General features: G+C 43.7%; 1 protein-coding gene across 2 annotated transcripts in view; it reads right to left on the reverse strand.

Moving 5' to 3' along the window:
• IGF1R (insulin like growth factor 1 receptor) overlaps nucleotides 1–15,580 on the reverse strand; it is a 151,230-nt gene that overhangs the window by 122,427 nt on the left and 13,223 nt on the right. For both annotated transcript variants that reach the window (XM_031587777.2, XM_031587776.2), the window contains exon 2: nucleotides 4,182–4,727. In XM_031587777.2, coding sequence (XP_031443637.1) covers nucleotides 4,182–4,727 — 546 coding nt within the window. The remainder of the gene's footprint in view (nucleotides 1–4,181; nucleotides 4,728–15,580) is intronic.

Consider the following 15,580-nt stretch of genomic DNA (forward strand, 5'->3'; position numbering starts at 1 on the left):
CATGTAATTGAAAACAAAATACAGGCAGTGTGATCCAGCACCTCCAGCTCCCAGCTTGTCTCCTTGCGGTCTTTCGCCCCCTTCCCTCCTGTGTGCATAGTTCACATACATTCAACATTACCAAAGGACAGGGAAGCGAGAAAGAGAGGGAAGACCAAGGAGGAGGAAGGGAAAACAAATCCCAGCACATGGTTTTCGCCACTACTCTGCTGAATCAACAGGGAGCAGAGCCCCAGATGGCGCGCGCTGGTAAGCACTGCACGAGTCAATGGAGCTGTGTCAAACGATACCACTCAGCTGCATTATCTGCTGAGCTCCGTGTAAACAAACAGGAGCAGATTCCGAATATTTGTGAGAACACATCATGTTACTGTCTCCATATGTTTAAACATTTCAGTGGAAGATACATATGGACCACGCTTCCCACTCACTGTCATTCTTTCCCTCCTGTTCACCATTCCCCACATAGACCGCATCTTTTCAGGCCACTGTCAAAGCAATTCAAAGAGGAATAAGGATACATTTTCATTGAAAACATTTTGTGCTCAGTTGCCATCTGCTTCTTTATCAGCCTCTAAATCCTCACATGCCTTTTCTGTGGTCTTTGGTTTCACACACTTGGAAGGCTGAAGTTTTCTTCTGTTGTATTTTGGAGCAGTCTACACAAGCTATTGTTTTTCACATCAAATTCACCTCTTCAAACACACACAGTCCCAACTCGCTAGAAAAAGAATTTAAACCCATGTTATTTTTTTTTAATCTAATTCTAAAGGTCTCTCATACACTTCAGACAATCGCTTTCATTTTCATGGTTTTTACAGCTGATACCTGATGGTGGATGCAGAGCTGATAAATGATTAAGATGCAGAGACCAAAAACCCTAAAAACCCTACAGATGCTACATACTTGAATCACTGCTGGTTTTGCTATTGCTCCCTGCACACAACTTGCCTGCTTTGCTTCTCATGGCCTCTGCAAGCACAAGTTCTGTAGGAAGCATTAGCTGGACTCGTTCAAAAAACTGAACACAGATTCTGGTAGACAAGGGATCCGAAACTTCCAGGCAAGCTTTCAAGGCTGCAATTCACAATTGGTTTATGCAAAGACCCAGCAACTAAGGCAGCAAACCTCAAAATTTAGCCATCAGCAAAAGAATATAGAATACAATGGGAGTTCTCTTTACAGTAGGTCAATGGACAGGCCAAGCGAACGTGCCACCAGTGACTGCTCTTTCAAGGGGCACAGCAGGAACATGTTTCTGGTTCTCACATCAATCGCTGAGTAAGATGCAAGCAGCTTTCCACAAGTGTTCCCAGCAGTCACATCTGCTAGGAAAAAAAAGCCAAAGAGATTCTTATTTATGTGCCCGAGCACTACGTTTTTACCTCTTCCATCTCTGCCTGTGCCTCAAAGCCCAACCATTCATGCAAACAACTTCAGTACTTTTCTAACTCAGAAGAGGTTTCTATGGGGATCTGCAACAGAAGTGAATGAAGTACGGCAGGCATTTGGTACACCAAAAGCAAACTCTGCAGGTCAGAGATCACAGCATGCCAAACACAGCACAGCCAGTAAAGTAAGGCTGCTGCTGGGGCACTCCCAGGTAAAGGGATGCACACTGCACAGACACCAGGGAACACAGCTGGCAGAGACACTGCTGACACTTTAGGATGAACCTTAAAAAAAAACTGAGAAGAGTTACAGCTTTGTAGCTCATTCTATTACAGAGACGTCAATGGATTATTGCGAGTCACACACAGCATATCCTTCCCTCTCTCCTCCCTCCACCCTCGACATTGTTCCTGCACAAGTTACACTGAAGGAAGCACAGCATTTTTCCTTTGTTTGTGAGCAAGAAGGAGAAGGAAGAAAACAACTTCTACTCAGTGGCAACGCTAAACAAGAAGGCAGGCTACTTTAAAGTACTCAGTGCTCCCACACAACGTTTTACCCACCAACTTGATATCTTTCAGCGTAAAACCTACACAAGGACAAAAGAGATTTCATGTACACTCCTCCACAGATCCAGAACAAAGAAAAATAAAAAGGCATAAATGAACCCTGAGTGATAGACAGCATTTTCAGTTCAACGTTACTGTGACGCACAAGGAGAATGTCAGGGTTAAATTAAATACTACATGAGAAAATAGCCCTGGAAAATAGCATAGGTCTCATGTCTGCACTGGAAGGAGAACACAGATAACAACACGCAGTCACTTCAAGTCCTTGCCTCTATTCTTTTTCATGCCCTTGCAGTTTTGTACAGCAGAATTCTCTCCAGACCAGGAGTTCACTGCCAACACATTCACGCAATGCAGCACAACAGTCTAAAAGCTTCCTTTTGAACAACTGGGCATTTACACCTCTCTCGGTCATCTTCATAAGGGAACTGACTTCTGGATTGCGGTTTGGCTTTTTTTAATTTTATTTTTAAGACCAACAGCTGGCAAATGGAAAGCCTTCCCCTCCCAAAGTAGCTTATCAGGACTAGGAGATTAAATAGGTCCAATTTCTTCACCATTTATTTAATAGAACTTGGTAGCTTTTGTTACGCTCTGCATGTTAAGATACCCTGAAGTTTAGAGCCTAAAACTAGGCTGTTTTTGCAGCATAATGCTCGTCATGAGCCTTTTAAGGCTATATTTCAATACTTGCCTTCTTCTTCATGATCTCCCACAAAAGGAAGATGAAAGCTACAGGGAAAGAACTACATTACTTGCATTCCTTCCTTAAAAGTGCTGTCATCACAGTTTAACTATGACCTCATCTTATTTAAACAGATCTCTTCTCATGTGCATTTGGGATCCAAATTATGTTAACATTCCCCTACAAGTCAACAAGCTTTCCTTGTACATTGTTTTTGTCTACTCCAAATAGCTACAGCACACAGCAGGAAAAGTATTCTATTAAACATACTCTAGTTACATCCATTCAAACCACTAATGGCAAAGGAGGTTGCAAAGGAATCACCTATGACACTGCAGAGAACGGAGTTGCACTCTCGCGATGAGGACATAAATTTGGCTGCTGAAGCCAAACGACTCATAGCAGCACATGGGAACAAAGCAGAGCAGCTCACTTCCCTCACCTCAGACCACATACCTACCAGTTAAGTGTGAGGAACTTTCTCGTTTTAACACAAACTTCATTTCCTGTACAAGTTATTAATAAAAAATCACAGTCCTATCCGTGACTTCTGAGATATTTTTTGTATATATGCTCACTGAAAGGGCCCAACAAGGTGCTCCATTTCAGTTCTAACTGAACATGAAGGCTTTACCCACCTAAAAAGAAGTAAACAACCACCTTCCCCAGACGGAGGTAGGCTGAACAGCCGAGGTTGTTTCCCAGCATTAGAGCAGCTTTACTCAGGACAGTGCATGGAATTTAGGAATCGTTCCTCCCAGCGACGACTGCTTGTAATTAAGACCTGCTGATACTCCAGGGCTCAGCTTTCCTGAAGTTACAGGATGAACTCAAAGAGCCTGTCATGCAATCGTGTTATCTGAGTAAACTATGTATTTGTTTACTCTATTTTTAAAAAGTGAGAAGAGATCAGCTTGTGCTTTTGCTACTGATTGCTATCAGAAAAACAAAAACCCCGTCGTGCCAGATAACAAGAAAACAGGCAAGAATTATTTCACTGGGAGCCACGATAGCCATCGACTCTTTAACACTACAGACTGTACTATAAAAAATGATTTCAGTAAAAATGTTTACACACAGAACTTATTATAACAGAAATTCCTCAAGGTGCGTGCCAGAGGGGAAACAGCACAGCAATGAGAGGCACACAGACACACACGAAACGTCACTTCAGCAAGAAGATGGTACCCGAAAGCCATCTCCTGCCTAAATCATTCACAGGCACAGAAGTGGTTCCAGCTTTGCTACAATGGCTCCAATTCTACTCTGAAACACTTGGCACTTCTTAATGAGGAAGTAGCCCAGAAAGTTTGTGAGTTTTCGTGACTGGTTTTGTTTTGTCGCTGTTTTAATTGAGTGTGATGATCCTTTACTCGCTGATAGGAATTCATCTGTCTAGTAACTGGGTAACATGTCATGTGGGCCTACATACCAGAATAAAAGCTTAGGTCGTTAAAGAGCTTAAAATACAACCACAAAATTAAACCTTTACTTCAGAAAGAGATAACAAAAGGCACGAGCTGCTCAGTTCTTACTTTTCTGGCAGTGGTTGGTGGTCCAGCAGCGGTAGTTGTACTCATTGTTAATTGAGGTCTTCTCGCACAGCGGCTTCTCCTCCATCGTTCCCGGGCATAAGTCCCCACACTCCTTCGGCGGTTTATTTCCAACAATGTAGTTATTAGAGACCGCATCAAGGATGAGAGACCAGTCCACTGTGGAGAGGTAACACAGGTCAGAGTTCTTCTCAATCCGTATGGCCCCGCGGGTTATGTTCCTCAAATTGTGAAGCCCGATCTCCTTCAGATTTGTCATTTCAAAGATAACCAAGGCATAGTTGTAGAAGAGGTTCCTCCCACGAATGACTGTGAGGTTGGGGAAGAGATCGCTGAGGCTTTCCAAGCCTGCCACACGGAACAGCAGCAAGTAGTCAGTAATGACAGTCAGCTTCGGGAAGCGGAAGTTGCGGTAATCCTCTGCTTTAGAGATGAGCAGAATCTGAAGGAAACCCTCCACTACCGTACAGTTCTCCAGACGTTTCAGCTCATGGATATCATTGCGAATGTCAACGTTCGGCCCACAAACTGAAAATGGGGAAGAAAAAAGGAAAGTTAGCAATAAAGCATTTTTAAGACTTTTAAAGTTGTAGTGCGGCCATACGCTCGCCAGGTGGTTTTTCTGTTTTGTTTTAACTTAATAATTAGGCTGCAATGTTAAAATAGGAAATGAGTACTCAGTTTACATCTATCCTGAATATTTGCATCACTTAACCCATCACTACCAGCACTACCAGCAGCAGCTATGAGCCATGTCCTTCAGCAGACAAGGAAGCCTTGTTTTATTATTGCTGTGGAAAACAGAGCTGCAACAGGTTGAGGAACACAAACTGAGTGCATCTGCATGTCCTGCTGCAAGTTAAAATCATGATATACATGGGATCCAACCAGGGGTTCGGCCGCACAGCTCCCGAGAAGTAACACAGACAGCAGCCCACTGGTCAGTGCACACTGCATTTACTTCCTCCTTCCCCCCCGGCCTTCATGATACACGGGCATAAAGGCAAACATTATCTAAAAAAAAAAAAAAAAAATTAAACAGCTCAAATCGTTCTTTCTTCCTGGGTCAGAAGGTAAACTAGCCTGAATTCTCACTGCTAGCCCTGCCATAGACCAGCACCACCACCAGGACCACAGAAAGTGCCCAGCACAGCCTGCACTGCAGCTGGGAGGAAAGAAAGCACTTGGACCTGTAACTAAAGCGTGGCATTCCCATGTTCCTGTGAACCCAGTTCCACTGATTTTTGGCATCAAGACAAAAAAGTTCCTCTAAGAAACAGGATAAGTTTGTTTACAAGAACACACAGCATCACAGTGAGGAATTTCCCTTGAAAACATGAGATTGAACTCAATGCACTCTAGAAAACAATGGCCAAAAGGATTTTTCCCTAATAAGTCTATGTATTAGATCCTTCCATCTAATACATGCACCACAATAAGAATTTTAAAGGCACTGGAAGAAAAGCAATAATAATGCAATAATTAGACAAAATACACTTTGAAGTAAGACAAAGAACGATGGCGTGCAGAGCTGTTGTTCTTGGACTCCCTCTGACTTTGTCTTCCATGGAAAACATGGAAATAAAGATTCCCCAGAACAGATAATGACTTGCTTTTAAGCAAACAAAGTCAAATGCCAATTTATTTGGGAAACCCAAAACTTAAATAAACCCCAAGCAATTTAATTTTGTGGAAAGGTTCTCTTCTTACACATGCTAGGCTTAATTGTTTTAACAACATCTTTTCCTCAGACGAGGAATAAGCCTCAACGTAAACACTGAAGCCAAAAATTTTAATTCTAACCCTGACAAACAGTCCAGAGATTCAGAAACCACTCTGACAATCCAAAGCAGCCCTTCTGTAGTACAGGACTTATCTGAAGCTAATAACTTCAGCTAACAAAAGGATCCAGAATGCAAACACTAAAACCACAGCATCTCTAATGTCCAACAACAAATTCTTAACATCCAACAAGGAATTAAGAGACAGGTAACATGCCAAATGATTACAGCACGTAACATACATTACAAGCAAAATAAGAGAGCCACTTTCTTGTTAGAGTGATGTTAAAAAAAAAAAACATAACAGGACAGGATCTCTGCTGACAAGCAGCTGTTTTCTGTGCAAACTGCTTCCAAATCTTTCTTCTGTAAAATCTGAGCTGAAAACAGAGGCTACTTTAATGGGGACTGCTGCACTGCAAGCAGCCACCACCAAGAGAACCTTAAAAAAAAAACAACAAACAAAACCTTGTGTACCTAGCAGAACAACTGGCCTTCAGGAGCAGCAAGGTGAGAAATTCCCATTTTAGTATATGCTGATCACAGAAGAACTGCATACTGCTGCATGGTGTCAAGGTTTTGACTTCAAGGAAAGGAAAACAGCAAGGTGAATGGTTGGCACTGCTCAGCTTTCAAAGCCAGATGGGAGAGAGGGAACATACAAGATATTGGAGATCACAGCCCTGCTTACAAATGGAGCAGCCACACGAGGCAAACATGGGCTTCTCCTCCTGAACCCACAGACAGCCCCAGCCCAGGTAAAGTTGCATCTACAAGGCAGTACCAAGTCGTGCTCCGATTTCCGAAATTCTCTTCTGAAGAAGTCATCTTTTCAAACAAAGAGTTGGACCAGATGATCTCCAGAGGCCCCTTCCAACCCCACCACTCTGTGATCCCTCCGACCCAACCTCAAGAGGCAGTGCCCTCCGTCCGAAGCACAGCCCACCGATACCAGCATAATGACAGCTGGGCAGTAGGCTTCTCTTGTGGAAAAAAGCCAAATTACACCACAGTTTCTCCAATTTAACTGCTTCGGTTTCTGCCTCAACCTCCTGGCAGGACAAGGTGAACAGTATGGTTCTTGTTATGGCAAAGCCAAAGCAGCAAAATCTATTTTACTGCCATAAAATTTTAGAAAGCTTAGCTGCTCCAAGCCCTTTATTTTGTTAAAGGAGTAAAATTTGCACTTGCGCTGACATTTTGTAGGCAAGGTTCCAGAGTGATGGGTTTAAAAACAGCTGAATTACAATACCCTAAAGAACAATTTGTAAGAGAAATGGCAGCAACCATTAACTAAAGCATTACACGTCTGCTCCTGCACCGGTTCCGCAGCTTGGCTTTACAAGTCATATTGGTTTTAGCTTTATGTTTGTCTCAGCTTGAAAGTTACTTAATTTCAGATATTTAATGCTTTTATAAATCAATGAGATTCCTAGAACTTTATGGAAAAAGTATGCACTCCCTTTCCTCAGTTATGAAACCTCATCCCCTTAATACAGAGAAGGAAGAAGTCCAGCGGGCTCCAGCCTAGGAACTGCCTACAGATGAGCGTGCTGCTGATTTAAGACCTTATGAACACTTCTGATTTAAGAACTTATTAGTTTATCTAGGAAGTCACATCTTGCAGACCTCAACACATATAATGAGAATTGCAGAGCCCTAAAAGGGAGGTAGGACAAGCACCTCGGTCTGTGCTAATATTTGGGAGAAATAGTTCCAATCAAAGCAGACTTTTTTTTCTCAGTTCGTTTAAAGTTCACGTTGTTCTCAAAAGTTAATTATAACACAATGCATCATCTTCTCTCACGTTTTCCTCATTGCCCTGAAAGGGATTTTATAAAAAACAAATTAATCAGAGCTCAAAGTGTACCACAGTTTTCATTTGGCAGCGCTGTGTTTTCTTTGGATCCCATTTTACAAGAAGTGTACTGGACTTACAATACACTCCAGCCTGTCAGGCCAAACAGCACCTCAAATGTTCCTCAGAATATTTATTTTGCATTGAAGTGATCTTGATATCCTAGCAGATATCATTTTTAAGTATGACTGGTACAGCTTGCTTCTGCTCTGTGCTCTGTTCTGAACTGGAAATTCACTATTGTGCATTTACTTTCCTCGCTAACAGAAAAGCAAAAGGGCAGCATGTGTTCTCATCCTGCCCCAGCAGCTCGGCAGATCACCAACACGCAGGATAACGACCATGTCAGATTCACACTGTTTTCATTCAGCTGCACACAGGCCTTCCACCTTTCCTTAAGCTCCATACCTTATCTCAGATTTATTCTAAACTAAATCTGATTTTAGGTGGGAAACCACTTCTTGAAAGAAATGCTTATTTAAATAACAAGCAGCAGCAGATTCTTTACCCAGACAGGAACACCTCTGTGGAGTTAACACTCAGCACAGAAGTCCTGTGCTGCAGCTCCTGCCCACGGAGCCGGGCAGGCATCACCGCCAGCTCCCAGCCTCCTATAAGGAGAGGCTCAGATGCACCATCCTGCAGCAACCCAGCCCAGAGCTGGGGCCTGCTGGGAGAGCAGCACATCTTTGAACAGCGTTGGTGTTTATTCCCTACAGAGCCACTTCCTGCCCATCGTGTGTTTTTTAATCTATGGCAGGTCTTTATTTAATTAAAAGTCCAAAGCAGCTACTGAACGTGGCTGCGGTCCAGCGGTGCTCATCCCAGCTCTGCACCATACAGTGTCCTTTTCAAGGCGAACATCTCCAGTGTCACAATCTCTTTCACAACAACAAAGAAGGCACTTATTGTACCGGATGGATTGAGATCTGCATAATGCATAACGGTCAGCATATTGACATGTTTACCATATACTGGATTAACTCAACAGAGGGGCTGTCTGGCACCTTAAGAAAAAAAAGACTCAGAAAAGACCTTGCAGACACATGAGGGTTAAAGGAGTATGGCTGACGACAGCATCTGAGCCTCCAGGTTACTCAAAACCAACCCGAGTCAGGTTACCAAAAAGGTACCAAGGCACAATAAGGTCCTTCAGCAGACTGAAAGGGAGCCTCTCTTCTACACAACTGTAATTGTTCAGAAGGGAAGCAAAGGATCAGTGGAAATGGAAAGGCAACAGTCTGAAAACATTATGCCTGTACAGATTACAAACAAGGAACAGTAATACTTGATCTTCATCTTTGTTCTTCCTGACAATAAAGCCATCAGCATTCCCATACAGCCCTGACAAAGAGAACTGATTTTATTTGGCCATCTCTGAAGAGCCCAGTACTGCAGCCAGGGCCCAGCCGTCTGCACAGCCCACCCCGTAGTGATGGCATCAAGCACAATGAACCCAAGGAGGAACCCATCAGCAGCCACAATCCCCCTCCGAGCCCACGCAGGAAGGTTTCAGCATAGCTGCACCATCTGCAGACGCAGGGAGAAATGTTACTGCAGAAATCTAAGGATTCTTTAATTGCATACTGTGTAAAGATGAAATTAAATGTGGAGTTCACAGAAATCAGTGGTTGGAGAGATTTCTTACGACACTTTACATTAAAACAGTCTTCCACCACCCACCACGCTCTCGGTTTTTGCCTTCGTAGTGACATTGTGAATGAAATATATATTTTAGTGCCTTTAATGTACTTACACAACCTCCCACAAAGTTTCTGTACTCTCTAAGCTCACCTATCCTGTATGTGTCACATCAATCACTTGCGCTCTTCCTAGGAAGCCAGCTCCTCTATTACCTCTTGGGATGTCAGAAGCAGTAACAGGGAACTAATCCTCTATCACGCGCTCGGGGCTGCCTTCCAAGCCATTCAACAAGGGTGCTCCCTCACTCAGTTCACCACTTGAACCACCCGAGGACTACCAAGTTCTCCCTGCTTTGGGAGGGAGACAAAAGACACCCTCCAACCCAGGAGACACCAACCATTTCAGGCCACAGTGTAACTAAAACTCTCTATTTCTAATACTCATACAACACTGCCATCTTTAGCTTGCATACTCAACCCAAACAAAAACTGTTTCCATTTGAATGCAAGTCTTGAGAGCATTCTTGTTTACACATCTAAGCCCAGCTTTTTGTTCATTTAATTAGAAGTCAAGCTTTGAGGGCAAAGCTAGACCACAACCAAGGGACTCTCAACTGACTGAACACTCAAGGGACTGGTGATTATACTGCAATGTAACCATTGGTTATCATCAATTAACCTTGTGCCTCTCATCATCCTATAGATTTCCTCTCTCCTAGAATTGGAAGTAAAAAACCGGTATCCAAAGGCACAAATGAGATTTGGCCCAATAATCCAAAAAACAGACTGGATTCCACACACATTCTCATTGTCTCCCACAGTCTCTAGAAAAATACATTCTATTTCAATTTTCTCCCTTACCACTCTACCAACTACGTATTTCCAACCCAGGGGCCACTGTGTTACCAAGCTGACCAGAACAAACCATTCACAGAAATAAGATGCAGAAGGACTACGACCCACATCACAGCTGAGAGCTGCCTTTCTGTGCCTGCCATTTCAGCTGTCACAGCCTGAAGGTACCTCTGGCATCGCTGCTTTCCACGAACTTCCTCCAGCTCCCCCCTTAGAGCATACAAATAAATTTTCAGAATAAATTACATTTCTGTCCCTCATCTTGCTTGCTTTCTCCATGCCAACACTTTACTTTGAATGTCAACAGGAACAGCAGCTTAGCAAAAATGGAGCCAACAGAACGAACTGAATCCCTATAATAATATTGATTGATGCCTTCTCCACACGGCTCACCAGAGCAAGTAGCTCTGGATTTAGCCGAGCTCACATGAAAGCATCCTCATGACAAAGTCATCCCCAAATTAATCCTCTCTCACTCCGGCTGCACTGACCCAGCACATCCCTCAGGGGCTCCTCTGAAGCCACATCTGTGAGCTCCTGCTACTGAAATAGCACAACGTGAGCAGCTCAGTTGGCATGGATTGCTGTTTGTCCTCGTGGGTACACGGGGCAAAAATGGAAGACAGCACTGCAGTAACATCCAAGTGGCTGGGCTTGCATGGTAACACGTCTTGCCCTGACTATCAAACAACTCGGGGCAGCACCAAACCTTGGACCCCACAACCTGTAGTTCCCGGGTCAGAAAACACCTGTAAGAATCTCTGCCTTTCAATAGAAGACGACAGCTAACTAACATGAAATTCACAGCAAAGTCCTTATCCATTACTGCCCTACGTGTGCCCAACACCAAGAGCTGCTGTTGGAGCATCGTGGCTGACTGCTCCAACACTGGTGAGGTGACTGGGTGACTATGGAGCAACAGCTTACTGCAATTTCAGAATAACTCCAAAAACTACACAGCAACACTTGAGTCACAATACAGTTGAGCTTGCCAGCTCGTGAAAACATTGCCCAAGCCAAACAAACTAAAAAAAAACCTCTGCAAGAGTAAGCAGGTAAAGCCCAAATTACAAGACAAGCTTCATCCTCATGAGAAGATAAAATTCAAACCTCTGCATTCCTTCCTGCCCTGCAGAACTGCTTCTCTGACAGCAGCACAAAATAAAAAGCGTCCCACTCTATGCTAAATACAATAGAGAAGGAAGCTGGTGGCACATTATGATCGATAACTACAAGTGTAAAACTTTTTTTTTTTTTTTTTTTTACTGTGGTAATAATGTTTAAACTTTATGCCAGTAGCTTCTGTCTAATTCCTGCTAATGCAGAAATGGAAAGCTAAAATTACAAGCTGTTTATAACACTGAATTTATGTTGCACAATCTGCCATGACAATAGGGCTTAGCAGAAACCGTCTCTCCTGGGGACTGTTCTTCCCCACCTTTAAAAAAAATAATTGTGTGCATGATTTTCTTTATTTACTTTCAGAACAGCTGTCTACACATCCAAGTGAGTCAGCAGCTGACTGATGGGAGCCTATGGGATGAACGCACTTGGGATGCAGGGATAAGCAGCCAATTCTTACAGAACGAGAAGTCATCGCATGGCTGGGCTCTGCAGTTCACACTTAAGGAGACCTTCCTGTGCTGCTGTCCTGCACTTATCTGGGGAACTCCTCCACGTATTTTAGCACTTCTACTTTCCCTTTTCCAAAAGCCAACCAGTCAATGAGGTCAGATCATTCTGACTTCATCAGAAGCAAACTGCCAAAACATGACTGTGCCACAGTATATAGCTGCACCCATCTCCTAACAGTCAGCAAAAGAATTTAGCAAAGAGTCAGACGTTGTACTTAGCTACACAGGAATCCACAGCAAGCGACAAGTCTGACACCATTATTCATGACAATATGTAATACACGACCCTACTACCAAATAGTAATAATCTCTCTTAGTTTCTCTGATGAAACAGAAGCCCTACATGCTCTGACCTTCCGCAGTACCGTTTCTGTTTAACAAACCTAATCAAAATTTCCACCAGAACAGAGAAGCAAGATATTTTTTAAAAGCATCTAATTCACATGAGAAAAAGACAGTGCTATCAAATTTGATTTAAGAGAGCAGGGAGCTTTCCCAGCCCTCTCTTCACATGGCAGCAACACAGCTGAAATCACACAGGTCATGCTGGAACCTGTTTTTTCAAGGCAGTTAAAACATGACCAACTTGCACCCCCAAAAAAGGGCCTTAAAGGTATTAAGTTACATACATGCAGGCACTGTGGGGCTTTCCAGTCATGAGCTAACTAGACTGAAAAAAGAACCTTCCTCTCAAATACATGGTAAAACATGTGGGTTGGCACCAGAGACAAAGTGACGAGTCTGGGGCTTATCAACTACAAACTGTTGCACCAGAACCAAATTTAACAGTAATACAAACCCACATAGCTGTAGGAGTTCCCATGCAAACTCGCTTTTCTGGATGCTTTTGACTTCGTATTTATATACTGCCCAAGCCAGTGGATTTCCAACCCTATAAGCAGTTTTTAAGCACTGTCTATAAGCACTGTGAACAACGTACAAATTGTAATTCTAGTTATCAACGTGATTTAGTTATTTATTCAATCTGCCTGTACCGAGTTCTTTTGCTTGGCAACTGCACTTACTGTCACAAAGATGCTAAAACAACAGCATCAGGTATCCTGGATGCCTGCAAAACTTTAGGACTCCCTTCACTGCCACCTGCAGCTGCACCTTCCCATTCCAGAAGGTAAATCAAGGCCAGCCTCGGTTGAGATCTTGAGGTTCAGACCATCTCTGTGGTTATGTTTACTTCATACCTCGTATACACAACCCACTCCTACTCACAGATACAGCTGGAGAACATGTCCTTAAGCACAGTTTTGCTAGCTCCTTGCTATTATTTCTATATTCAATCTATTCATGCATAAGGTGAAGTAAGAATGAGAAGAAACGTGAGCTAGAACAAAAGTGGATCATCACAAAGTGAAGGAGATAAAACCAATGTATTGTTCTGTTCTTTCAGCTGAGTAGCTCTAACCAACACAATTCAAAACACTGATGCTCTTACACAAAACCAAGTTGACAACTTCAATGGATTTCTTGTATTTAAGCTTACTGGCATTACTCATCTACTGAATGCTCATTTGTTGGTAACCATGTTTGCCATGCTCACTGCATACTTCTGCTAAACCAAAAGATGAGTAATATGTTTACTCAGTACTAAACTTCTTTAACCAAAACTATAGAAGCAATGCAACAGCATAACCAGCTGCCAGTCCTACAAGGTAAAGGAAGAACCTCATCTCTACTGCATAAGATGTGCCATGACAGCAGTCCCAAAAGTTTTCCTGCCTGTAGTTCCCTCCCCAGCATCAAGCCATACCAGCCCAACTGCTCCTGCCAACTGCAGGCAGGGGATGGTGGAACCACGATGGTGGGTAATGAGAGCACCACAGCCATGCTGAGCACACCTCCATGGCAAAGCACCAAGTCTCATCTGACAAAGGAAAACAACAGGAAAAAAAAAAAATGTAGGTAAAAGCATTCCAGAGGAAGAATTTGAAAAGCTCCCTTCCAGCTGCACTGGGGATGGCTCACTCAAGGCAGACCCACGGGAGAGCAGAGCTGACAGCCGCACTCACAGATCCATCAGCTCCTGGGTTGTAAAAGAAAGCCACGGTATTTGTGCAGGGCTACTCAGATCCATGGTAAGAAAACATATCTGAGCAGACTGCTCCTTGCTTTACCACGTGCCAGCTCCATTCGGCTTTACAAGGTAGTCCCCTTATTTTCTCTACAGCTAACCAGCAATTCCGGGAACCAACAGATAGGTGTAAACCTGAACAACGCCCCAGTGGCAGTCACCACTGGCAGTTATTATGGACTGCTTTGGACAATGCAGCCCCCCAAAAGGGGGTCTGCTCAGAGACAGGGATGGCAGCATTGGGCAGCACTGCAGCCACCACCTCCCACAGATACAAAAGCCAGACCCAACTCCATCCCACCCTCATCTCCTTCCCAGTTCTTAGTGGGGTAAAAAAAAAAAAAAAAAAAAAACAGCTGCTTTTCTTTTTCCCTCTCTCTTTCCCAAGGCACCAAAAGGCCACAAGGCTCTGTGCAGCCCTGCATTAGGGCTGGTACAAAGCCAGGTGTGCTTATGCCCCAGCTGCCCCAGCTCAGCAGCGTCTCTGCAAAACCCCCAGCAATCTGCCTCCAAGGAGGCACAGCCAGGTGCTAGGAAGTCAATGCAGACATCCATTTGGTGCACAGGATGAGAGTGGCAGGTGACCACCATTGAAGAGTCACATTTTAACCTCAATTCGGATACCCAAAGTAAAGTTAAACCAAAGAGGAAACTAGAAGGCAGCACAGATGAATCAGAACGGAACTTCTCTGTGCTGAAGCAGAGTCTCCTGGCAGTCATGCTGCCAAAGGCTGAACAGTCTCACAAACAAAATCACATTTTTACATTCCTAGCCAAAATAATCAAAAAAAATCCCAAATAAGACAACCCATGCAGGAAAAGAAAAAAGCAGCTGAAGTAACACCTATGCAGGGCATGGAACAGACTCTGCATCAACAAGCTGAAAACAGACCAGATAAAAGCCAAGCATAAGAAGAACAGGCTCAGAAGTGACCTTGGTTTTGGTGTGAACACGTGCCCACTCATACTGGGGAAGTGAGACAGCAGTGAGTCCTATCAGAATATTGCATCAAAGAGTATAAAGGCGGTGAGCCAGCGGGTCAGGCAGGCTGCATTCACACTGACCAGCACCAAGGGTGATGTTTGATCTGAATGGAAAAGCCCATCGAGATGGAGAAGTGAGGAAGGTACCTACAACAAGCAGGTCTGGAGTCCCGCACCTGGCTGCGTGCTCACCAAAGAACTTTATTAACAAAGTGGAAAACATCAGACTTGGTAACGCCCCTGCCAAGGAGTTGTTCCCCAAGGACAATTGATATCACCACACAAACAGGTACGTGGTTTTATCTCAACCTCTATGTGACCCAGTGGGAGCTGCAAACACTTTCTCAAAGTAATTCTTCAAACAGAGGCAAGGTGGGGAAAAACAAGTGGGAACGACTTCATTTCTGTGGCCTTTCAGCCCATTTCCACTGACTGGTACTGAAACCATCCAGGAGAAACAGCAGAGAACACATCTGTGCTACCTGAGCACAAAAAAAGCTAAACTTTTGGTCACTTAAGCAACAAAAGTTAGGGATCACA

The sequence above is a fragment of the Phasianus colchicus genome, chromosome 12 (assembly GCF_987193195.1).
Source record: "Phasianus colchicus chromosome 12, bPhaCol1.hap1.1, whole genome shotgun sequence".
Classification (NCBI taxonomy): Eukaryota; Metazoa; Chordata; class Aves; order Galliformes; family Phasianidae; genus Phasianus; species Phasianus colchicus.